Source organism: Stigmatopora nigra, chromosome 19 (assembly GCF_051989575.1).
Source record: "Stigmatopora nigra isolate UIUO_SnigA chromosome 19, RoL_Snig_1.1, whole genome shotgun sequence".
In the NCBI taxonomy this organism is placed as follows: Eukaryota; Metazoa; Chordata; class Actinopteri; order Syngnathiformes; family Syngnathidae; genus Stigmatopora; species Stigmatopora nigra.
Genome location: NC_135526.1, coordinates 6,072,079 through 6,097,116, shown reverse-complemented (window position 1 = coordinate 6,097,116; position 25,038 = coordinate 6,072,079). Strand labels below are relative to the sequence as shown.

The 25,038-nt window shown below is 41.3% G+C and overlaps 1 protein-coding gene across 3 annotated transcripts in view; it reads left to right on the top strand.

The window, feature by feature from the left end:
• Positions 1-25,038, top strand: part of LOC144212669 (glutamate receptor 4) — a 52,065-nt gene that overhangs the window by 19,561 nt on the left and 7,466 nt on the right. The window contains exons 3-15 of one of the 3 annotated variants that reach the window (XM_077740741.1): positions 1,757-1,996; positions 3,575-3,759; positions 4,326-4,379; positions 4,542-4,700; positions 6,592-6,759; positions 6,843-6,947; positions 8,097-8,207; positions 12,039-12,245; positions 12,819-13,192; positions 19,313-19,511; positions 19,598-19,845; positions 22,793-22,907; positions 23,633-23,770. In XM_077740741.1, coding sequence (XP_077596867.1) covers positions 1,757-1,996; positions 3,575-3,759; positions 4,326-4,379; positions 4,542-4,700; positions 6,592-6,759; positions 6,843-6,947; positions 8,097-8,207; positions 12,039-12,245; positions 12,819-13,192; positions 19,313-19,511; positions 19,598-19,845; positions 22,793-22,907; positions 23,633-23,770 — 2,303 coding nt within the window. Of the gene's footprint in view, positions 1-1,756; positions 1,997-3,574; positions 3,760-4,325; positions 4,380-4,541; positions 4,701-6,591; positions 6,760-6,842; positions 6,948-8,096; positions 8,208-9,753; positions 11,882-12,038; positions 12,246-12,818; positions 13,193-19,312; positions 19,512-19,597; positions 19,846-21,964; positions 22,080-22,792; positions 22,908-23,632; positions 23,771-25,038 lie in introns of those variants that run through there. The other 2 variants (XM_077740740.1, XM_077740743.1) reach the window with 2 other exon arrangements.

Genomic DNA, 25,038 nt, shown 5'->3' with positions numbered 1-25,038 from the left:
GCTTCAGACTTGCATGCGTGTGACATACAAACAAGAGTTCAGCATGTCACTTGTGCTCCTTTTTGTCTTATAATCTACTACCGAAGTAAGAGAAGCTATTTTTTTTACACCACATTTGCCAGCAATGGCACTCATTTGACCAACTAACTGCCCTTGATGACACTTGGACGTCCATTTTGGGCCAATTTTCATTAGCATATATGTGTGTATATATATTATATATAATTATCTTCTGTCTAATTAACCCGTAATACAATTTGTACTCTTTTGGGTCATATAGCCAGCTTTCGCATTTCCCAGTCCAAGCAGATTGGACACCTAGTGTTGCCAATTAGCCTTTACAAAAGCCCACCAGCGTGAATATTGAATGATACAATAAATACTGCAGGGAGAGAAAAAATCTTGTCAGCCACTAGCAGTTTCTCGATAAAATGCGTGCTGGTGTGTTGTTATTGAAGCTGTCATTACCACTCGTGTGTGTGTGTGTGTGTGTGTGTGTGTGTGTGTGTTTGTGTGAGAAGCCTCAAGAGAGGACATCAGTGGGTTGAGAGGATTTTCAGCCTTCTTTCCTGCTCGAGCGGACTCGCTCTCGACCGCGACACCCCGAGTCCCCAGGGCCGTCATCCCTCAATGTGGACATGCTCGGGACGTTTTTAGAGAAAAATGAAAAGAAAAACTGCGCCTCAAAAGTCAGGGAAATTTTTATAAATGGACAAGCTGTCAGCAGGATGTGCAAACATGCTCCCTCCCGTTGGACAAAAGAGAAAATAGAGGTGCGACAAAATATCCATTTGGTGAGATATGGGGGTACTACTTTCTAATCTCAATAGCTTTTCGATATGCTGCCACCGTCAAGAAAAATTGGATTGGATTGGATAATTTTATTCATCCCGTATTCATATTTGTTGTCACAGTAGCAAGAGGGTGAGAATACAGACACAGTAAAAGACATTTTAGACATAAATAGATAGGTAATAAGTTAATTAATAAATACATGAATAAATATATAAATAAAGACTGTATTGCTGAAATGTATATACACATACACACCATTTGTACTCGCACCCAAATGCAATTTAAAATATTCAACCAGATAAACTAGCTTGTATGTTTTAGGGATTTGTGAGAAGGGAGTACCTGCAGAAAACCCACCCAGACATGGGGAAGTTGACTGGCCCATTTCGTCTTCCAGTCAAAATTAATTCATCATTCAGACATGTGCATTCTAAGTCAGTCCTCCCAGTTTAAGCATCCCCAAGTTTCCTATACTTTAGGCTTATTGATAATTGTTTTGTTTCTCTCAAAGAGTTAAAAGAACCTCTTTGAGGCGAGCAGGGGGGGCTCGTTATCTTTTCCCGTCGTCTTGTTCTCGTTTGGCAAATGACGGGACGCCGGCTCCATAATGAGATCTCCCTTAAGCAGCCCCTCGTGGTCAACTCCACTCCACGCCTGGCGCGCCTTTTGTGCTGTTTTTGATGTTTGTGCGTGCATGTTTTTTAATGGCTGGAATACATCTTGCTCCACTGATGAAAGTAGAAGGAGAATTGGAGAGCTTTTTTCCCAGGGGCCTTTTGATCCGTGTTTACCATCTCGCGGCGTCCTGTTAAGGATTTAAAGGAGTTAATGGTTTGTTGGGATGTCAGCTCACCCTACATCTTCTTGTTCTTGTTATGTATGCTGCAGGCGACGTGCCATAAAAACAGGAAAATGTTGTTTGGAAAATGATGCTGTTGTGGTTCTTCTCCCCCCCCACCAGTTTGCTCCCAGTACTCCCGAGGTGTCTTTGCCATCTTCGGCCTCTACGACAAGCGCTCGGTTCACACGTTGACGTCCTTCTGCAGCGCCCTGCACATCTCCCTCATCACGCCCAGTTTTCCCACTGAGGGCGAGAGCCAGTTTACCCTCCAGCTACGGCCATCCATCCGGGGGGCCATCTTGTCCCTGTTGGATCATTATGACTGGAACAAGTTTGTCTTTCTCTACGATACCGATCGAGGTGAGTTCAGTACTTTTTCCATTATTATAGTTTTTTCTCCCACATTTTTTCACACTTTTTGGAGCTTTTATACACAAAATCTGAGTCATATATGACAAATGCTCTTCAACAAATGCATTGTCTTGTTATTGCTTGAAATAATGGGGTTAGTACTTTGGCCCCAACATGCCTGGTCGCAGTGCAGCTCTCAGGTTAGTGTCAGCCCCTCAGGCCCATACACCCCCCCCCCCCCCCCCCCCCCACCACCACCAACAGAGGCACCCCAAAGTCACTTTCACGGTTTCCCATTGTGACTGTCGGGGACTTTTCTTTCCCTTTTACCAGGCCGGATCACGTTGCCACATCTCACTTTTCATGTTTTCCAGAAAGACATCAGACCCTTTTCATTGGGTTATTGGGATGAAGTCCCATCGGTACAATACACACACACACACACACACACACTTTTTTTCCATCCTATTTTCACGCTTGGTGGCGTTAAGAAACACACTGGCTTGACAAAGGTTCCAATATAGAAGAGACAATATGTCCATATCAGGATGTGTTATATTCTGATACTATTCACTGTTGCAGGCCTATTTTATCCATATTCATTGAGTTAATTCTCATCATTATTTTTAGTAAGAGGTAATATTTATTCATATCAGTCTCATTTTTTTTAATGAATTAATATTCTTTTCATTTTCTAAGTTTCTAACCCTGACTATGCAAAATGTTAAAACCAATTATCCCCTGTGTATTTATGCCAATTTATTTATTATTCCTTAACTTTAGAGGGTTGCCAAGTGCGAAAAAAAATCATCTTTTTCATTTTGTATTTTTGTTTGTTTTTCTTTTAACAAAAAAAAAGGTTATCAGGCTCTTTTCCACATAAATGAGCACGTGACGAATGAAGACCTGTGAACTGGTCCTGTAAACAAGACCATCTTTCATCCCCGACTGGGACATTTTTGTACATGTTATGATAGATGACTTCATTTTTCCGTGAGGTCTGAGGCACGCCAACTCCACACGCCTGTAAATACATTTTCAAAAGTCCCCCAAAATCCCAAAACTAGACAATATTTGCCATGAGTAGGCAAAAAAAAAAAGATGTTGACAGATGTTCTAAATAATCTATCAGAAAAGCTGTCAATTCACGAGTCAATTCATTTTAACAGATTTACCGAACGAAACTGTAACTACGACCCAGCCCGCGACAAAAAAATGAGTTCACGAACCCCGCGTTGATGTGACTACAGACCGTGTTATCTCCCGCCTCGCGGGTTTCCAGAGGTGCAGCTGGAAAGGAGGGAGCGGCGAGGAGAGGGAAGAGCCGGCCGGGTTGCCAGAGTGCAGGTTAAGTCACTAATTGGTAGCAAAGGGAGACCAGTTGCCAGATTGTGATGGCCACCGGGAGGGGCCGTTTAAGCACTACATCTGTTCCTGCTGGTGAACAGCCGCACTCACAGTTCGTGGCAGTGGCTCGTTTTCTTTTTCACGGCAACTTGACAACGTTGCCCTCCACTACCACTTTTGCAAAGTGGATACAGCCAAAAACTATAATAACACATGTATTTTCTGTCGGGGACACTCTAGGATATGCTATCTTGCAAGCCATCATGGAGAGGGCGGGGCAAAACAACTGGCAGGTGAGCGCCATCTGCGTGGAGAATTTTAACGACGCCAATTACCGACGACTCCTGGAAGATCTGGACCGGCGGCAGGAGAAAAAGTTTGTCATTGATTTGGAGGCTGAAAGGCTGCAGAATATGCTGGAACAGGTGATGGTTTAATTGCAGTGGAGGTTTTACTAAATAGGGTTCTGTTGAGAAGATTAGACTTTGTTATATAGTGGGAATTTTTGTATTCATGGCATTATTTTAGGGCAGGACCTATGGCTCGGGAGCCATATATGGCTCTTTCCATGGGTGCATATGGCTCTCTACTAACTGAGAGGGAAAATATGCAAATCACTGGTGAGAGAATGCACCAATAGTAGCGACCAACTCTGGTGTTGACCTACCTCTCTTACCATTTTAATCCTAATTTTGTTTTTCATTACTCTTCCGCATGTATAATCTTATTGATACTGATTGATTAGCAACAGCATAACAATGTTGTCAAAATAAGACTTTATAAGTGGTGAAATGACAAAAAGAAACACATATTTTCATATATTTTTACTTTTCAATTCTGAAAATGGCTCTCAAGAAATAACATTAGAAAATGTGAATTATTCATGGCTCTCTCTCTATCTACGAGTGATTAACTCGTATGATAAATGATTGGGCGTCTATCACGGTCAATGGCAGCCAATGGCACACTTTTCCCCCATTCCTCTTTGCAGATTGTCAGTGTGGGGAAACACGTCAAAGGGTACCACTACCTTATGGCCAACCTGGTGAGGACACATACAGTTACTGGTTGTTTTACTACTTTGACTCATGGGTTGCCAGTACTGGATCTGCAAGCTTTGCCTGTCAATGGCAGCCCATGAGTTAAAAATAGAGAGAAAGGCAGTTTTCTGGCCAATGATGCGTCTCCGTTTGGTCCCCCTCGCCAGGGTTTTAAAGACATCAATCTGGAACGCTTCATGCACGGCGGGGCCAACGTGACGGGTTTCCAGCTGGTGGACTTCAGCAATCCTTTGGTCATCAAATTGATGCAGCGCTGGAACAAACTGGACCAGAGAGAGTACCCGGGCTCTGACACGCCACCTAAGGTACAGCACTAGCTATACATAATGCCGTTTGTTTTGCTCGATTGGGACATTTTCCTTAGTGTGAGGTTATTTTGCTCCAGCAAGAACAGTATCACCATATTTCTGGCATGCTTTTTTTATACAGTATCACCATAATTTGGCCTCTGTGATAGAATGGCAACCAGTTTACATTATACCTGCTTTTTGCCTGTTATTGCTGGGATAGACTCCAGCACCCTTGACACTCTGATGAATCTGTCCAGTATAATATTCAATTATGCAAGTATTATAGTGTCACCACATTTGGACATTTGCAATAATATTATGCTGATATTTTGCTTAGATAATGTTAGCCTTTGCAGTTGTCCAATTCATTTAAACTGGCATCGAATGCTCATCTTTTAGTGCAATTGACGGCAATGGGTGTCCTGTTGCTTTTGGACTGGGCGGGGCAAATGAAGGATTGAGCATCATTGGCGTCAGTGGCCCTAAATGGGTTAATGTACAAATTGTTTTTATAGACACACTCGCTCAGCCGCTTGTACTATATTGCTCCACAGTGTAGACTTTTAATTGAGGCGGCGTTATCCATCACACACCAACACATACACACACACACATACCTAAGCTTGACTCACACACTTTCCACACCACTGCAGCCGCTCCATATTTACAATAAGAAAAAAAAAATTGCCGGAGGCGGACGTTTTGCTGACCGACGCCTTACCCCGCTGCCATTTGCTATCCGTACATAAAAAAGTGGGTCATTCTGCCACAACGCGGCGGATGATGGGGGGGAACAAAGCCAATCTTGGTGCAGGAGGCTAATGAATGCTTTGCCTTTATCCGCTTTTATTGAGCTTGTGACTTGGAATCTCATTTGCGACGTTAATGTCACGATGCCCCTGACTTGGAAATGAACAAACATTGGGATGCTATTGTTTTTGCTGGTAATAACCGGTTTTAGGGCTCTCATTTTGTCCGGGGGGTCCAATAAACGAATGTAGGAATGTTTTGATGGATGTTCTCAGTTAATTCATCAATTAACAGGAACACGGTAGGAAAATTTGCCATCTGTTTTCTTAGTTTGAGGGTATAAATATGCAAAAAAATATGTCTATCAGCCCACCAGGCTTATATAGCAACTAAATATGATTTAGAGTTTTAAAATGAAAATGTCTCTAGAGTAAATAAATGAATCAAATCACGATATATAGTCCAAAAAACTGTGAAGGCTTTTTCACTTCCCGCCTGTTACGCATTCCCATCTTAATAGTCTGTTGCTTTTGCTCCTTTGTATTTTACTACTAAAGCTTTTACAGTTTAAATTAATTCAAACAGCGACCGTAGCGAAGGTTTCATTCTTTTACGATGAAATGAGTTTGCACATCTCGTAAGGACCGTCCTTCCCCCCCAATTTAATGGCCATGGGGGGAGGGTAATTAAGCAGATCCAAGGGGCTTCTTTGTCATAGTGAAGGAGAGGAAGTCAGCCGTGCTAAAAAAGAATAGGAATAATGCCCCCCACCGCCCCCCATGCCAGTCACGGCCTAATGAAAAGGAGTCACCGGCAGCCGGAAGCCAAGTTGATGAACTCCTGCTAGTCGTCGTGATTAAAGCCGGGCTGGCTGGCTGTTTGCGCCCCCCGCGGCCCCCTTTCGCTCACTCTTCATCTTTGCGCCATTTGCTAAGGCCCGTCCATTAGTTGCCTCCGTTTGGAGGGTAGCGGGTGGCCTGGAAGAGTACGTAGACAAACACAAAGTCAAGTTTTCCTTGGTAATTGTAGTCATTGTTGCACTTGAATTTTTGCAATAAGTTAGTACTACCTCCTTTGTGCTTTGAATTTGGCTGCTTAGGCCCAAATGTGCTCTCGAACTCAAATTTTAACTTCATCTTCACCTTTTGCGTTTCAGTACACTTCGGCGTTAACGTACGACGGCGTGATGGTGATGGCCGAGGCCTTCCGGAACTTGCGCCGGCAAAAAGTAGACATTTCCCGACGAGGGAACGCCGGCGACTGCTTGGCCAATCCGGCCGCCCCGTGGAACCAAGGTGTCGATATGGAGCGGAATCTCAAGCAGGTGAGCACCGCCCATCGGTTGTTCCGCCCAAACCACAAAAAAATGAGGCTGAAATGATCATTTTGGTGCTACTTTCTGTTCAGGTGCGGCTGCAGGGATTAACGGGTAATGTCCAGTTTGACCATTATGGCCGCAGGGTCAACTACACGATGGACGTGTTTGAGTTGAAGAATAATGGACCCAGACGGGTAATTTATCCCATCAGGCATTTCCGCATTTGACATATTTCATGTTTCAGTACCATTAGGCAAAGGGATGCCCAATCTGATTGAACTGGGAGGGCGGGCATACAGTTAAAAACATTTAAATTTGACTTAATCCGTCAATATCTCAATGTGAGATGTTTGTTTTAGGATTTGTCATAAACTTGACCTACAAAATTACTTAAACCGTTATAAAGGATCAGTTTCCTTCAATTCGAAACTGCAATTTCAGGAGATTCCTCCCCAAACCCGATAAAAAAATACTTTTTCCCATGATAACAAGTACCAAAATTTTCTCCAAAATAGACAGAGCGCCTTAAAATGCAGTAAAATACAGTATATGCCCGGCTTCCAATACCTTCATGTAAATTGCTGACCCGACTTGAAAATGTGGTTTTACCCCACCAATTAATGCTTTCCTTGAAATGGATGCCCTACTTACTATAAGCATGACTTGAAATAAGGTCCTTGACTGGGAACAAATGGCTCCCCTTACATCATTTAGTCCAGAAAATAAACAGCTCAACTGACTTGGAAATGAAGTCACTTTTTCTCGGAATACAAGAGAATAATGAATGAATTGCCTCCACGAGCGAGGATGGCATTCTGGTGAAGCGACTCAAAAGAGGAGAGGGAGCGAGGTTTGGGTGTTTGGAGGCACCATCAATCAAAGGCTGCTTTGGCCCGTCTTCCTTCACGCAGCCAAGGTCCCGTTAGGACACGTGCCCAATGTGCCTGTGTATGTGTGTGTGTGTTGGTTGGCTGTCTGGCTGGCAAACCACATTTTACATGTTCCTCAATCATCCCCGCTAGAAGTGGCAGACAATCACAGCCCTTTACGTGGCGCCTTTTCGTCTTCATCCCACCACGCCGCAGATGCTTGCTTTCCAAATGCCAGGAAGGTTCAAATGGCTCCTTGCACCCAGGATTGGATGGCTCTAATCGGCAGATCTTCAAAATCCCTTCAGCGATACTTGAAGTCACGCGCAAAAATGGGCCATGGGGACAAACCTAATCAAAACCGGGACGGAAAACAAATGCCTGATTCGAAATAACTCCCTCAAATAACGGCATACATTTAGTGCGGATTTAATGTTGTTGTTTTTTTCATGTTTTATTGCGCTCTGCCTTCAGATCGGCTACTGGAACGACGCCGACAAACTGGTGCTGATCCAGGACTCGCCGCTCCTCCCCAACGACACCACCGGCATGGAAAACCGCACCGTGGTGGTCACCACCATCATGGTAAGAAAACATCCAATCCATTTTTATGCCTGTAAAGATGCGCCAATTCCAATCTCCCACAAAATGGGACGTCTGCGGCTCACGAGACGGGGGCGTGTCTAGAAAGGAGAGCCTCACTTTGCCCGCACTTTATAGCCAACTTAATTTATCGTGACCGGACATTTGGTCGCCGGTCTTTTGGTCCCTTTTGGCCACCGGTCAAAAATGTACTAAGATATTAAACAGTACTTTGATATTAAACAGTACTTTGATATTAAACAGTACCTGGATATTAAACAGTACTTAGATATTAAACAGTACTTAGATATTAAACAGTACTTAGATATTAAACAATACTTAGATATTGATGGGTACTTTGATATTAAACAGTACTTTGATATTAAACAGTACTTAGATATTAAACAGTACTTGGATATGAAAGAGTACTTTGATATTAAACAGTACTTAGATATTAAATGGTACTTAGATATTAAACAGTACTAGATATTGAACAGTACTTTGATATTAAACAGTACTTTGATATTAAACAATACTTTGATATTAAACAGTACTTTGATATTAAACAGTACTTTGATATTAAACAGTACTTTGATATTAAACAGTACTTTGATTTTAAACAGTACTTTGATATTAAACAGTACTTTGATATTAAACAGTACTTGGAGATGAAACAGTACTTGGAGATGAAACAGTACTTTGATATTAAACAGTACTTAGATATTAAATGGTACTTAGATATTAAACAGTACTAGATATTGAACAGTACTTAGATATAGTACGGTACTAATATATTAAACTGTCTCTCTTAGATATTAAACTCTATCATGAATATAATTTTGAGAGCTGTTTTCAACAGTAAACTCTCTGTCACCAAAAGACAGGCTATCGTCTCGCACGCCGCAGACAGATCCAATCACAAAACTAGAGCGCTTTCGATTGGTCGGCTGCCGTTCTCTGCCGACCTCCCGCTTCAAACGGGTTGGACGCCGACTAGCGATAGTCACTCAAATTCACAGAGGAAGGATGAAAAGATCCACATTGTAGGACGTCTATCACGGTCAATGACGGCCAGCGAGTTAACGGCTGAAGAAAATGCAGGGGAACCGTCACGGGGTGCTAAACATCAACGCCATCTGCAATGGGAGCCCTCATTCTGGCTCATTTGCGATCGGTACTCACACGGCAACAACTGCTGTTTGCAATTTCGCCTCATGTTGTTTTGTACCTTCGGAATACGGCTGCTCCTTTCTTGCTATTCGCAGATAGCAACGGCGCCATAAATCGGGCGCATAATGAGAAGGAAAGAACCCAAACAAATAAAAAAAAACAAAGCAAAAAAAGTCTTTTCAAAGCATAGAATTTTACACTTTTTTTTAATCCTTTCAAATGATTTAAGCAGGAAATTAAAATTGGAGGCCAGTTTTTGAAAACATAGTTGCAGTTTGTTTGTGTTTGTTGTTTTTGTTGCACGGGAACGTCAACAGAGCGTCCGGAATGGACGTTTTTAGGGGTCAACAGCTCAAGCACAATCCTCCCCTCTTTTCAGCCCCCGCTGAGGAAAGCCATTTTAAGAAACTGAGCCCCCCTTCCCCCAAGCCGCGGACAGCCAGCTGGAAATGACACGAGAAGACCGAGCCGAGAGCCAGTAAAGACATCGTGTTTAGGAAAGGAAACGGAGAGCTGCTTGACTGCAGATCGAAACACACACGGGAGGCAAAAAGAAGAACAAACAAAATAACAACAACAAAAAAACGCTCCGCTTTCGTCGTCCTTGTGTGTCACGCATTTCACGCTCTCGTCTTGTGATCGCAGCATCCCAAAAGTGACTGTCAGAGTTACACTCTCTACCTGTTTACCTATTTTCAACTCGTTAATATTCCACTTTTGATCATTCGTTCATTCGCGGTGACATTTTAATTAGACGCCAATTTTAGTTCACCCAGGAATTCAAATCAGCTTTGAAATAATATTCCTTTAAGCGGCGCTGAAATCTGACATTGTCTTGATCGAAAAAATATATATTTTTTTAGAGATAATCTGTACTCACAGATGACTAAACTGTACAATTAAGTCATGGAATGGAAAAATACTTTTTTTTTTACTACTGTAAAAATCAGATAACACACTTGAACCTGCCCATTTTGACTTCATCTCTTATGCGTGAAATATTGGCAAATAACATTAAAAAGTGAGTTTTATTAAGGTTTTTGTGAGGAGGACATGAAATCCTATGAGGCTTTTATTCAAGCAAACATAAGTTTTTGACAGCAATCCTGGAAAATGAGTCAAGTCACCAGAATTAACCTTAGTATGACTTACCAGCGTGACCTTTGACCCCGTCGCTCATTCAGCATTGGACTGGGCGCCGTTTACGCTCCGATATCAATATAAAGTCTTTGTTTACCGTCCTACCGAACGCAGAAGAAGAAAAAACAAGGCGTGATTTCTATAAGGCGATTATAAACGCCACGGCAAAGAATCTTTGCCACTAAAGCCGCATTTTGGCTCCTTTTGTCCGGAAATCCCTGTGAAATCAGCCCCGATTCTCCGCTTGTCTTGCAGCGTTTTGCTATTCACAATCACATTGTTCTCCTGTGTGCACAATAAGCAATGGCGGCAAAGCATCAAGTCAATGTTCCTCGTTAGTAGAAAGTCATAGCCTGGAATTTAAACAAAAAAAAAAGAAATACTAGAAACCCCATTTCAAATTAGCTGACACGAAATTTGTATGGTAACACGCCTCGGTTCTGCGTCCGAGGGCAGCTCATTTTTCATTGGCCATCAGCTTTCCCTTCACTTTTCTGCGTGGTCATGCTTTCCTCTCCGATTCCGCACGCCGTCCATTCGCATTAACATTTTGATGACTTTAAACCCCAGAATGTACTGCGCACACACAGCAGATTTCAGCCTGCACGTGGCTTTTCCCTTGTATCATTTATTCATTCTAACACCACATTTAAGTCGGAAAAAAAAAAACATTTCCTGGAAGGATGTTGTTACACATCTGATTACTATTCCTGTTATTATTCGCCCGATGTGTGATTTTTTTTTTTTTTTTTTTTTTTGCAATGACGGCGATAGGCGTCCCATTTATTTCAATTTGCAATGAACATTCGTCTACTAAAGAGTTGCGCAATAGTGCATTCATCATGCGGTTCGCGGGCCACTTTAACGCCAACTTGATTTCACGTTGGCCGGACCATTTTAGATATAATATTTTGATTTATTCTTTTTTTTATAACTGGATTAAAATCCTTGATTATTCAGTTTTTTTATAGATCTAAAAGAATGTTTATTTCAGCTTTTTTAAAATATATTTTTAGATTTTACAAAATGCTTTTTGAACTAAACACACAGACATTTGATTAAAAAAGAACAATTATTGACTTAAAAGGGGGAAATAATCGGAAAATGTAATCTACATCTATACTCTTCATTTTAATTTGATCCTAAAACAGAAAGTCTGCACTCATGATTGACTTTCCCGGGCCACACAAAATGACCCAACGGGCCAGATTTGGCCCCCAGGCCACCACTTTAACACATGCTTTAAAACAGTCCTGACGTCTATTGCCGTTATATCCGTTTTAACGTTCCCCGATATGTTGTAATCTCCTCGTCTAAATGTGAGCGATATTTGCATTTCCAAATAAAAGCCGTACGTCTCCATCCAACGACCTAGTGGTCCAACCCGTCGGATCTTTGTGTGCCATTCTGTCGTCCGCCGCCGCCGCCACCGCCGTGTGACATCAGTCTGTCCGCGTGTCTGTCTGACGCTACGCTTCACTGCTTGTGCCCCCCCTCCCTTTCCCCCTTTTTTTCTTTGCGTAGGAGGGTCCCTACGTGATGCTGAAGAAAAACTCGGAGTTGTACGAAGGCAACGACCAATACGAAGGCTACTGCGTGGATCTGGCGTCCGAAATCGCCAAACACATTGGCATCAAGTACAAGATATCCATCGTGCCCGACGGGAAGTACGGCGCCCGGGACCCGGAGACGAAGATCTGGAATGGAATGGTCGGGGAGCTGGTGTACGGGGTGAGGAGATAACCACACCTAACGCCTCTTTTAAATGTCTCACAATTTGCACAAAAGGCGGGAGAGGATAGTCATCTTTATTGGTGTACAATGACAGTCTGCCTCTTTGGTTAAATTAGTGGCAAAGTCAAATCAATATTTGTTGCGCCGCCTTTGGGCTGATTGGAGTTAATCCATCAATGTGATGGTGTCTTTCCGTAATGAAGAGTTTTTTTTAATTTCCACTGGAGCCCATGCAAAATTAAATGGGATTGCAAGAAAACTCATGGCCTTGCTCTCATTGTGTGGGACACAAAATAGTCAAAGATATCATTCTCTTTCTACGGAATGTTCAGTTTTTTTACATCTCATGCCACTTTATTAACTAAATGTGGCTGAAAGCAAGTAGTTTGCAATTACAAAACCTGCTAATGCTAAAGTCGTACTCTTGGAAGCAAATAAAAATGATGGAGCAACATGTGTAGATAGTTATTGGAACAATAGTCATCACGTATTCAAAATGCTTGCTTTTACAGTAACTCAATGATCCACAGTAGGAATATTTGTCATTTTTGCGCCCCTTTCTTTCCACAGAAAGCGGAAATCGCTGTGGCCCCTTTGACAATTACGTTGGTCCGGGAGGAGGTGATTGACTTTTCCAAGCCCTTCATGTCGCTGGGCATTTCCATCATGATCAAAAAGCCCCAAAAATCCAAACCGGGGGTCTTCTCCTTCCTGGACCCGTTGGCCTACGAGATCTGGATGTGCATCGTGTTCGCCTACATCGGCGTGAGCGTGGTGCTCTTCCTGGTCAGCCGCTTCAGCCCGTACGAGTGGCACACCGAGGAGCCCGAAGAGGGCACCGACGGTCCGCCCAGTGACCAGCCCCCCAATGAGTTTGGCATCTTCAATTCCCTCTGGTTCTCCCTGGGAGCCTTCATGCAGCAGGGATGCGACATCTCGCCCAGGTAAGAAACGCACGTCGGAACAAAATTAGAACCTGTCTTTTGGGGTGCTAGAGATGGGGACGAGAGATGACCATTTTTACAAAGATGTACAGTTGAAAAAAAATCAGTTAAAAATGACAGATTCCCATAAGACTAGCATAGATGGCAGAAAAGTTGCACAAATTAGATTGGGAGTTTATTATTCCAAATTTGTACATCTTGAAATTACCAGAAACCCCAACAAATTGGAGAAAAAAAAACTCAATTTTGGCCACGTGTGTCAAAGAAGCGGCCCGGGGGCCAAATCTGGCCCGCTGCGTCGTTTTGTGTGGCCCGGGAAAGTCAATCATGAGTGCCGACTTTCTATTTTGGATCAAATTAAATTTTTTCCCTTTTATATCAATAATTGTCATTTTTTAATCCAAATTTGCTGTGTTTTTAGTTCAAAAATCATTTTGCTAAATCTAAAAATATATAAAAATATCTTAAATAAACCTTGTTTTAGATCTATAAAAAGAAACTGAATATTCAGGGATTTAAATCCAGTTTTTAAAAAAAATCTAAACATATCTAAAATGGCCCACATAAAATCAAGTCACAATCCAAATTGTATTGAGAGTGCCCTAAATTGTAATAGAATGAGTTATTATTCCAAATTGGCACCTTTTAGAATAAGGTTTTGCCATAAATCCTCAAGTCAATTTGGACTGGGAATAAATCCTCCAAGCTTTGCACCTGTCAAATAGGTTGAAATGAGCATATAAATCCACTCCAGAAGATGTGCACGTTGGAAAAATAAAAGAGCACTCTTGATGATCTTTGCTCCGGGATCTTTTCGTGCGTCATGGCATATCGCCTAGCGTACTTTGTCCAAGTGGGAACGCTCTTTCTTATAAGCCTTTCTTCTTTGTCGGAAAAGCTTGAAGCCATCTTAAAGTTTGGCCAAAAGAAATTCTCCTGGCTATTTTAAGACGCCGTTCATTCCGCCAAGCCTTTGCGATTAATTGCGTCCTTATCTTTGCCATATAAGCCCAATGTGGATCTGCTACTGTAATGGAGAGTCAGTCAGAGTGTGCCAACCCTCCTCATACAATGTTGCTGTCATAATGTCTTACATAGTAAGAATTTTGTCAGTGGTATTAGATTTTCCTCGCTCAGCATTTTTATTTTTATTAGAATACGCCGGTCTGGTACCGTATTTTGCCGAGTATTATTTGCACCAGGCAAAAATAATACAGTGTAGAACAGGGGTGGGCTAACTTTTGGGCCCGGGGGCAACATTGACTTTTAAAAATTTGACAGATGGGCCGGGTCAGCACAAGATACGATACATATAAAAAAGTGCATCCGTTAACAGTACATATGAAACATAAACAGGAAAAAGGGACTTAAGTATTAACATCCTCAACACTCCTCATTAAAGGAAAAAATATAAAGTACAAAGTAAAGTAAAAGGAAAAGAAATACTACATATATTTATGATACAAATTATACAAATGATGCCAAATTGTGAAAAAAGTGCCACTTCTAGTCCGTAAAATATAGTAATTGGCATAAAGTAAAATAAATTTAACACTCCTGGTCCATGTAGATAATCCTGTCATACAGAGATTAAAATAGGGATTAAGAAAAAATACTATACACAGTCTGGCCAACTAAATCCAAAAATAAATCAATAACAGAGATAAAATGAGCTTTTAAGTCGTACTAGTCTAGTTAGTATACTTTCAATTGGTCCATCCTCCCTCTGACGTGAAAGACGTCCAATTCTTTTGAATCGGGAGGCTTTGGATTGGACGTCTGCTAGTGATGAACTCGTTTAATTTAAGAGTCACATGATCAGATGTCTGTCAGAGCCACTGAAAGAGTTGAAAAGGGTTAATGCCGTTCTTCCTTTCCCTCAAGGCGGCCTGTAATAATGAATGTGGTGATTAATATGATGCTCTCCGGTGGTAATGTCTCCGTGGAAACGGGCTAAAAAGGGAGATTAAATTAAACGCTTGACACAATAGTCGCTTTCATTGTCAGACATGCGGACCTTTTTTTTACCGCATTTGCAAGCATTGCACGTAATTATGGTGGAGCGCCGCCACCAATTTGAAATATTTAGTAATATCAGTCGACAAACGTATTACGCCATCACATATATCATCCAAACGTTATGAAATTTCATCATTTCATTATGTAGTGAGCGGGAAGCCAATATTTATAGTTTGTCTGCTGAAAAATGACAAATAGATACTTAAAAGTGATTGTTCATATTCATTTTTTCTTTTTTTTTTTTTTTACCCCTGGCACTTTTCTGCAATCATTTTTTTCTGTCTGGCTGTACTGCATCGTAATAGGAACTTTAAATTGTACTTTTTTGGCATTTTATGACTGAAAATGTTATTCAAATAGAAAAAAATTAAACATATGTATGCAAATTTAATGTTGTGACAGGGCAAAACTGTCAGCATTAAATATTTTTTTTATCAAATAATGAAAAAATAACATTATATATGCAAATTGTAATATTAAGATATTTTTCCCCTATCACCCTCTGCTAGTCTATAGTAAATCAACTGTTCGCAACCCAATAGAGGATGCTTTTTACCACTTCAAGGAAACATACTTTATACTTTAATGAGGAGTGATGAGTATGTTAATACATTCGTCCTTTCTTTCTGTTTATGTTTCATATGTACTGTTAACAAATGTACTTTTTTATATGTATTATATCTTGTGCTGACTCGGCCCATCTGGCCAATTTTTAAAGTCAATGTGGCCCCCCGGGGCCCAAAAGTTTGCCCACCCCTGCGATAGACAGTTATGACCTCTACCAAAACATACCTTTAATTCCAACTCACGTCTCATGAAGGTTATGAAAAGGAATATTCTTTTCTATCCAAGTCGAGTCTCCTAATCCCCACCCAATTGAAAAACATTTCTTTTTGCTCTTTGGCTTCTTCGGACGCCGACCGGCTTGAAATGAAATCCTCCAAGCGCTCACCACCAAGCCAGCCTTAGTCAAACATCCAGTAAAAAGAATATAATGCCTATTTTTTCTTTGGTTGGGTCACCCGACCTCAACCTAATAGAGAATTTTCCCCAGTTACGGCGCCATAGCATTAACCCGGAACGCCAAAATTTGCCAGGTTCCTCTTAATGGAAGCTTCTTCTCATCTATCGGCTTGCCATTATTCCCAGAGCCTGACGCCAGTTAGTTTTCTCATCCAGCCGGAACACGGCACAGATGTTCTTTTCTGCGCCCCCGTACCATCTTGGGTACTCCAGTTTTTTTTTTTTTTATTATTCTGCCACCCTAGCAAGAGGCCACGTGTCCGTAGCTTCAAAGCCGAGAGGCAATTCCGAGCCGGGAGCTTTTCATCCCCGTCCGGAAAGATTTTTTCTTCATTGTTGAGGTGCTCGTTGAAACGTCTCAAAAGGGCTTTGACGCAAACTGTTTATGCAGCAAAACTAGCAATGAATAAGTCAAGCAGTGTGCCACTGCCCCCCCGGGTGTCCCCCTCCGGGCCAAACTAGTAGCTGCTCATTTATTTAAAAGCTCCCCATGTCATTTTTTAAGGCAAGGGACAATAAAAAGAAAAACTTTTTTAATACCTTCAGGCTCATAATTCAGTCAAGATTCAACTATGCATTCGTCCCATTGGTTTTGTAATGTGATTTTTTTTTTTGTAAGTAGAGTCACACTTTACATGTAAAAAGCCTAATTTGTTCCAAAGTTCCCTTTTTTAACGTAGAGCAGTTTTTTTTTCTTTTTATGGGCATCACTTTCTCAAATGATTGTCAGTTTGTCCTATCATTTTTAGAGTTGTTGATTAATTTTACAGAGACATTTGGCTGCCTTTGACGGCACTTTAAATGGATTGGACGTCTACTAATGGTGCTGATACTTTTGTTCTAAAGGATTTAGGGAGATAAGTGACAAAATATAGACAAAAACATCATTATAGACAACATTCTCTTGATCTGACTCCTATTTAGACGGCTTTTACAACTGCCAGAACACGGGAGCAATTGTTTATAATACAAACACCGGAGCCACATGCTGTGTTCACACATTACTGTGAATGTTGTCAGGATGCCAATTATCAGATAAAGGCAGGCACAAAATATGTATGTTTTGAATATATCACAAACAAACAAAAAATATATATATATATTACATTAGTCATAATCAGTTGAGTTATTAAGAGCTTGTCTCACTTCCTCATCTAGTTGGAGAGCCAAATTGGTTCATGAGTACACTTGTTTTACAGCTTGTTTTTTCCCCCCCGTTCTTTTCGCTCTGCCAGTTTAGCAACGTCGAAGCACACGTGCGCACACTCGCCGATGTTCTCATCTGGCCTCATTGCGCCGGAATGACTTTCTGGTAATCTGATTAACTCTGCGATTGGCAGATGCCGCAAAAAAAAAAAAAAAAACTACACTAAGAACATTTAATGAACGGATGCCACTTACAAGCGGCGGTTTGTGTATTTCTAATGTCGCATTTCCGGCTGGGGAGAAACGTAGCCATGCCTCAAAGTGCCACTGAACCCCACGCCCTGTATTTACCGCACTCCTGTCACCGCCAATCCACGTCAACCGCCGGAAACACGATGCTTTAATGCTCACGGAGGCATAGCGACCAAGTCATTAAGTCAAAAGCGGCCGGGGCTAAAATCTGTAGACGATCACGTACGTCCAAACCCGCCAGCTCAAACAAAATTAAATTGATTACCATAACATAGTGTTTAATATTCCTAATTTTAGGCCTACATGCGCTACCCCCTATCGCGACGACCTGTCAACATTTGGTATTTCTCAATAGAAAAGTGGAATTTGGCAGGTAAGGAAACAAAGAAGAAGTCATTTGTATTCAAATCCAAAGTTAATACGCTAAGTAAGCAGTGCGAGGCTTACAGTGGCGGCTGTATGTATACATTATGGATGTATCTTTAGCCGCTATAAAACCAGAAAATGGCATTGACGGCGAATGTCAAATAATGAATGACCGCAGCTTTCTGTCTTCGTCCGCAGTTTCACTGAAAAAGACAGATTTTCTACAACTCTAAGGAAGCGTTTAGGGCTAAAACCAGTATAAGTTTGAGAAATGCATGCAGATCGTAAGACATTTGCTACTACAGTAATCCCTCCATTGTCGTGTCTTCACTTCATTTTTTTCCGCTATTTACTATTACAAAAAAATTATTTGTGTGTGTATATATGTACATGTATGTATATGTGTATACATGTGTATATATGTAGATATGCCTATATATGTACATGTGTGTACATGTGTACATGTGTAGATATGCCTATATATGTACATGTATGTATGTGTGTATATATGTATGTGTATATGTACATGTATGTGTGTATATATGTGTATACGTACATCTATGTATGTGTGCAGAAGCCACTTTTGCTACTAGACCTGAAGAAAAAAAAAACTTATAAGGGTAACTATACTTTCCGATTTTTCGATTGTTGCAACCATGTCTGGTCTACGTTAAATGCGATATTTGAGGGATGACTGCAATTGCAATTGTAGTTCGGAGCAGATGGCAACAAGTCACATTGCGGTCCTATCTAGCGAGGATGTCTTCCACCTCCCCCCTCTCTCTCTCCCTCTATCACTCTCCCTCTCTTTCTCTCTCTCGGAAGTCTTTGCTCGCTCATTCCATGTGACACGCGGGGGCCCGGAGGCCTTTTGGATCTGCCGCTGTTTGAATTGCACCAAGGGGAGCTCTTGTTTGTTCTCCTCAATGCAGCATTTCAGCTTTAAGATTCCACTCACGCGCCGCCACTGCCGACACTCCTCTGCAGCTTGCTATCTGTCTCCCCCGAGCGTGCAAAGAGGGGTAGCGCGGCTCTTTTTAATGTTGATGATTTTTTTTACTAAAAACACAAAGAATGGATTAAAAAATGACAATTATTGATTTAAACAGGGGAAAAAAAATAAGGGAAATATGATGAACATATACATCTATCATTTGAATTTGATCCTAAAACAGAAAGTCGGCACTCATGATTTATTTTCTCGGGCCACACAAAATGAGGCGGCGGGCCAGATTTGTCCCCCGGGCCACCACTTTGACACCAGTGGTCTAGACATACCCTAACAAATATTGACACTCTTGACTTCTCCCCAAGGTCGTTGTCCGGTCGCATTGTGGGCGGAGTGTGGTGGTTCTTCACACTCATCATCATCTCGTCCTACACGGCCAACCTGGCCGCCTTCCTCACGGTAGAGCGGATGGTTTCTCCCATCGAGAGCGCCGAGGACTTGGCCAAGCAGACGGACATCGCCTACGGCACTTTGGACTCGGGCTCCACCAAGGAGTTCTTCAGGGTGACTTGCTCCGTCGGGGTGGGGAAGCCCAAGTGGAGTCTCACGCCACGTCTTTGACATTTCCTCTCTCTCTCTCTCTTGTCCAGCGGTCCAAAATCGCCGTCTACGAGAAAATGTGGGGCTACATGAAATCGGCCGAGCCCACCGTCTTCACCAAAACCACAGCGGAGGGCGTGGCCCGAGTGCGCAAATCCAAGGGCAAGTACGCCTTCCTGCTGGAGTCCACCATGAACGAGTACACGGAGCAGCGCAAGCCCTGCGACACCATGAAAGTGGGCGGGAACCTGGACTCCAAAGGCTACGGTGTCGCCACCCCCAAGGGTTCACAGTTAAGGTAGGTGGAATAGTGTAACAATATGGCTGACGTGTTGTTATGGTATTCCACCTTCCTTGGCGTGCCGCCTGTTTTTTTTTTGTTTTTGTTTCCTCTCTCTCTTTTCACGCTTTTCACATCTGTGTTTCCCGCATGCTTCTTTTTTAATGTCGTCTAATTGAGCATATTTCCTCAAATATTGGTCCCAATGGCAAACAGGAGGGTCTTTTTTTGGTAGCAAGTGGCGATGAAACTAGTATTTTACACGCCGTTTAGTTGTTGTCTATGAAGATGTAGCGAGGAGGATGGAAAGGGTATTTTTTTGGCATGCGTGAAACCATAATAATAGCCGCAGGCCATCAGGAGATCAAACCAGGTGTTTTGTCAGATTAGCATACCCCAAGTGCTTTTACTCATGAGAAATATTGCCCAAAGCACTTTTGAAATATTACACTAAATTGTTGTTTTATCATAACATTTGGGGGAAGATAATCAACATATAGAGAAATTTGACTGTTTTTTTCCCCTTTTTAATCCAAAATATTTTGTTTTATTTAGTTTGGTTTTAGTAAAAAACAACGAAAAAACCCAGAAAATAACAATAATTGCCTATGTGATGTGAGCGTACACTAAAAATATGTCAAAACCATATATAGTTATGCCTTATTATACTATGGCGTCCTTTTAATGAATTTGTCGGAGCCCATTGACGTGATAGACGTCCAAACCATTTGAGCTTGGAGGGTCGGCGGCGTACATTTACCGCCAACCCTCCGAGTTTAAACGGATGGGACGTCTACGAGTGAAATAAGATAAAAGATTGGACGTCTATCGCTGTCAATGGGCCAGTTTTCTGTAGCGCTGACCACTATTTGAGGAAGTATAGCTTTTTTTTTTCCACAGGTGCTCCTGCTCAGGTAAAGTTGGCACTTGCTGGCGTGGCATGCCTCACTCGTCAGAAAAAACATTTCAATCTTCACATCTGCATTTAAGCTTTTCTTCAATGTGTACAACCAAATTAATTTGTCCAGCTTTTCTGGGGTTTCGCACCACCGGCAAGATGGCGTTTCCTCGCAAAGGCCCAAAGGAATTTGGAGTCAAAATAAGACCAATCCTGGAAATTCCTCCCGGTTTTTCCGACAGATGACGGTAGACCCCCGCCCCACTCCCACTTCCGTCCCATTATTTCGGGGAGGGGGTTACCGCCTTCTGCCGATGACACAAAACGGCAATTTTGCGAGGAGATGGCGCTGTCGGTTGAGCAAAATGCACTTGAAGCCAAATCTTCGTACAAAGGGCCCCAAAAAAAATCTTACTATACTAATTCACCTGGCGTCTGAATTGGAATCTTTTATGAAAAATCATATCGCAATCTCCCATGAAATGGCACCAAAAACACTCTCTTAATGTCAAAGCCCTGCCCCAAAAGTTTTTTTCTAAATATGTATTTGGGGCACTCATTAAAATACGGTGTCAAGTGTGTAAGTGGGAGTATAGACAGTTTATTTCTCATGAAAAAGAAACCCAAAATCTATAGAAAGTGATTTGAAAATGCCCCAAAAGCCAAAATATGTAACAAAATAGTAACCAAAAGTGACTTCATATGCCCCCCTAAATGAACCCAAAAAAATCTCAAACCCTCAAAAAGTGACCCAGAAACATCCTAAAATCAACAAAAAGTGCTAAACATCAACATATAGAGACCCAAATGCCCTAAAATTAACAGAAGTGTGCTAAAAATCAACACAAAGTCAGACAAAAAGGCCCTAAAATCAACTAAAGTGTGCCTCTACATACTTTAGTTTACTCTTAATCTCTTTGCCGTCCACTTTTGATGACTTAAGAAGAAATAAATACATTTTTTTAACTCATTGAACATCTAACCACCTCAAATTCAAAATAAACATTCATTTGGAAACGTTTTAATCTTAGGGGGGGAAAAATTGTCAGTAGAAAATATGCAATTTGGCTTCAAGTGTGCTCTTGGATTGGGATTGTTGCACTGTCCAGCATTGTCTGCCTCTCTTTCTTTCTCTGTCTCTCTCTTTCTCTCTCTTTTTCTCTCTTTGTCTTTCTCTCCCGCCCAATTGTAACCCACACACTCACCCTTTTCACCCAATTTCTCTCGACGGTGGTGAAGAAGCGCCGTTAACCTGGCCGTGTTAAAGCTCAATGAGCAGGGCCTCTTGGACAAATTGAAAAACAAGTGGTGGTACGACAAAGGAGAGTGTGGCAGCGGCGGCGGTGGCGAGAAGGTTAGCCGTTGGCGTGGGCCTTGGCGCCCAAAGCCTTTCTTTCTCATGTCTTTTTCTCTCGTGCCGGACGGCTGGAAAACAAGCGCATCTGCCGGGGTGGATACAAACAAATTGGACCCCTTTCTACTTATTTTTCACCAGGTGCCTGTCAATTTGGGGCTATAAGACGCTGGCTCTGATTGGACAAATAAATGGGTGATGGAGATGAGGCAAATTTGAAGTGGGAGGGTTGGCGTCATTCCCTGCCAGGCTTCCCTGTTCAAATAGATTGGACATCTCTAGTTATAAAGTCATTTTTAGAGTTTAAACCTGGATTTTAAGAGCCCCATGATTTGATTTAATGATTGGTTATGGTGTGGCATATCCACAAAAAATATATTAATATATATATATATGTATGATTTTAACTGGGCGGAGCATCTTATAGTCCAAAACGATAGCAGAACCTGATCACTACTAAGCAATCCTCATTGAATGAATTGGAAAAAAAAGCCCATAGAAATGAATAAAGCGATGGTTAAATTCCCAGCAGCATGCGCTCGTTCCAGATATGCGATACGGTCGGGGCCTCGAGTGGGGGGGGCCCCCCTTCCCGGCCCCTGGTCTAAAGGGGCCGACGTTTGGATGATGAATAACATAAGATAACATGTTGCGTGATGTTATTTATGTTATTTCCCCTTCCTCCTGCTCCCCCCGTCCCTTTTGGTGTGAAGAACGCCGGTAAACCTTGCCGTTTTGAAACTGAGCGAAGCGGGCGTCTTAGACAAACTGAAAAACAAATGGTGGTACGATAAAGGGGAGTGCGGACCCAAGGACTCGGGAAGTAAGGTCAGTCTATCAGGAATTGTCTGTCTTTGTGTACGCCTTTTAAAAAAAAAAAACGGGGGCCGACCGATCGACTGCTCCGTAAACTGATTGGGCGCCCGGGGTCCTGAAATGGGGAGCGATTGCGACCAGTCCGTCCTTGTTGTAGAATAAAGAATTTGTAATTGTTTTGTTCATTTTTAATTGCAGTACTTTAAGGTAGGTGCACTTTTTGGAAGGGTTAGGTTATGTTTATTTGGGTTGGTATTTTTTTTTGTGCGTTCACCATAACTCAAGAAAGAATTAAGGGATTACCAGAAGCCATTTTTCAAAAGGATTAGAATTCAATTCTGTCTTTTAAGTTCTTTTAAATGATGTATAGATAGTACTCTGCCTCATAAAGGAGTAAAATATGACACTTTAGTGAGATGATTATACCTTTAATCCAATTTTATCGGTTTTGGGCATTTTATTGGTTACCTTAACTGTAACTCTTTAAAAAATATGAAGTAAAGTATGGGTCTCTCCGCCGATTTTCACCACTTTTTCCATTAAGGTTTGGTGGTGATTTCTGTGCAAAATGCTTACTTGTAATGTTAAAACAAACAAAAAATTGCAGTATGAAGTTGTCGATATGTGATATCATTGGTTTAATTGGGTTTGTGCGCGTTCTAGTGTTTGTTGTGTGACATTTTTTTGTCTGTCACGGGTAGTCACGCTAACACACGTGCTTCTTGTTCCTCCACAAGGACAAGTCGTCGCAGGCCCTTAGCCTGAGCAATGTGGCAGGGGTCTTCTACATCCTGGTGGGGGGCCTGGGACTGGCAATGCTGGTGGCCCTCATTGAGTTCTGCTACAAGTCCCGCAACGAGGCCAAGAGAATGAAGGTAGGGGACCCGTTATCGGAATTTCTCCCGCTGTTTGGTGGCTAGGAGGAAACTGAGAGATAGCTTGTGGTCCAAAATCACCACTTCAGTGGCATCACTTTAAAAAAGTAAAGAGAAGACCATGTGTAGTAAGGCTTTATTATCATGCAAAAAAAGTAAAAAGAAGACAATGCATATATAGTAAGGCTTTTAAAAAAATGACAGTATAGTAAGGTTTTTTTTTCTTTTTCTTAAAAAACAACATAGTATAGTGAGGCTTCCTTGCTTTTTTTCTTACAAAAACGACATAGTATAGTAAGGCTTTTTTTCTTACAAAAACGACATAGTATAGTAAGGCTTTTTTTCTTACAAAAACGACATAGTATAGTAAGGCTTTTTTTCTTACAAAAACGACATAGTATAGTAAGGCTTAAAAACGACATAGTATAGTAAGGCTTTTTCTCTGAAAAAACGACATAGTATAGTAAGGTTTTTTATCTGAAAAAGCGACATAGTATAGTAAGGCTTTTTCTCTGAAAAAACGACATAGTATAGTAAGGCTTTTTTTCTTACAAAAACGACATAGTATAGTATAGTAAGGCTTTTTGGCTTCAAAAACGACATAGTATAGTAAGGCTTTTTCTCTGAAAAAACGACATAGTATAGTAAGGCTTAAAAACGACATAGTATAGTAAGGCTTAAAAATGACTTAGTATAGTAAGGCTTAAAAATGACTTATTATAGTAAGGCTTAAAAATGACTTATTATAGTAAGGCTTAAAAATGACTTAGTATAGTAAGGCTTAAAAATGACTTAGTATAGTAAGGCTTAAAAATGACTTAGTATAGTAAGGCTTAAAAATGACTTAGTATATTAAGGCTTAAAAATGACTTAGTATAGTAAGGCTTAAAAACGACATAGTATAGTTAGGCTTTTTATCTGAAAAAACGACATAGTATAGTAAGGCTTAAAAATGACTTAGTATAGTAAGGCTTAAAAATGACTTATTATAGTAAGGCTTAAAAATGACTTAGTATAGTAAGGCTTAAAAATGACTTAGTATAGTAAGGCTTAAAAATGACTTATTATAGTAAGGCTTAAAAATGACTTAGTATAGTAAGGCTTAAAAATGACTTAGTACAGTAAGGCTTAAAAATGACTTATTATAGTAAGGCTTAAAAATGACTTATTATAGTAAGGCTTAAAAATGACTTAGTATACTAAGGCTTAAAAATGACATAGTATAGTAAGGCTTTTTCTCTGAAAAAACGACATAGTATAGTAAGGCT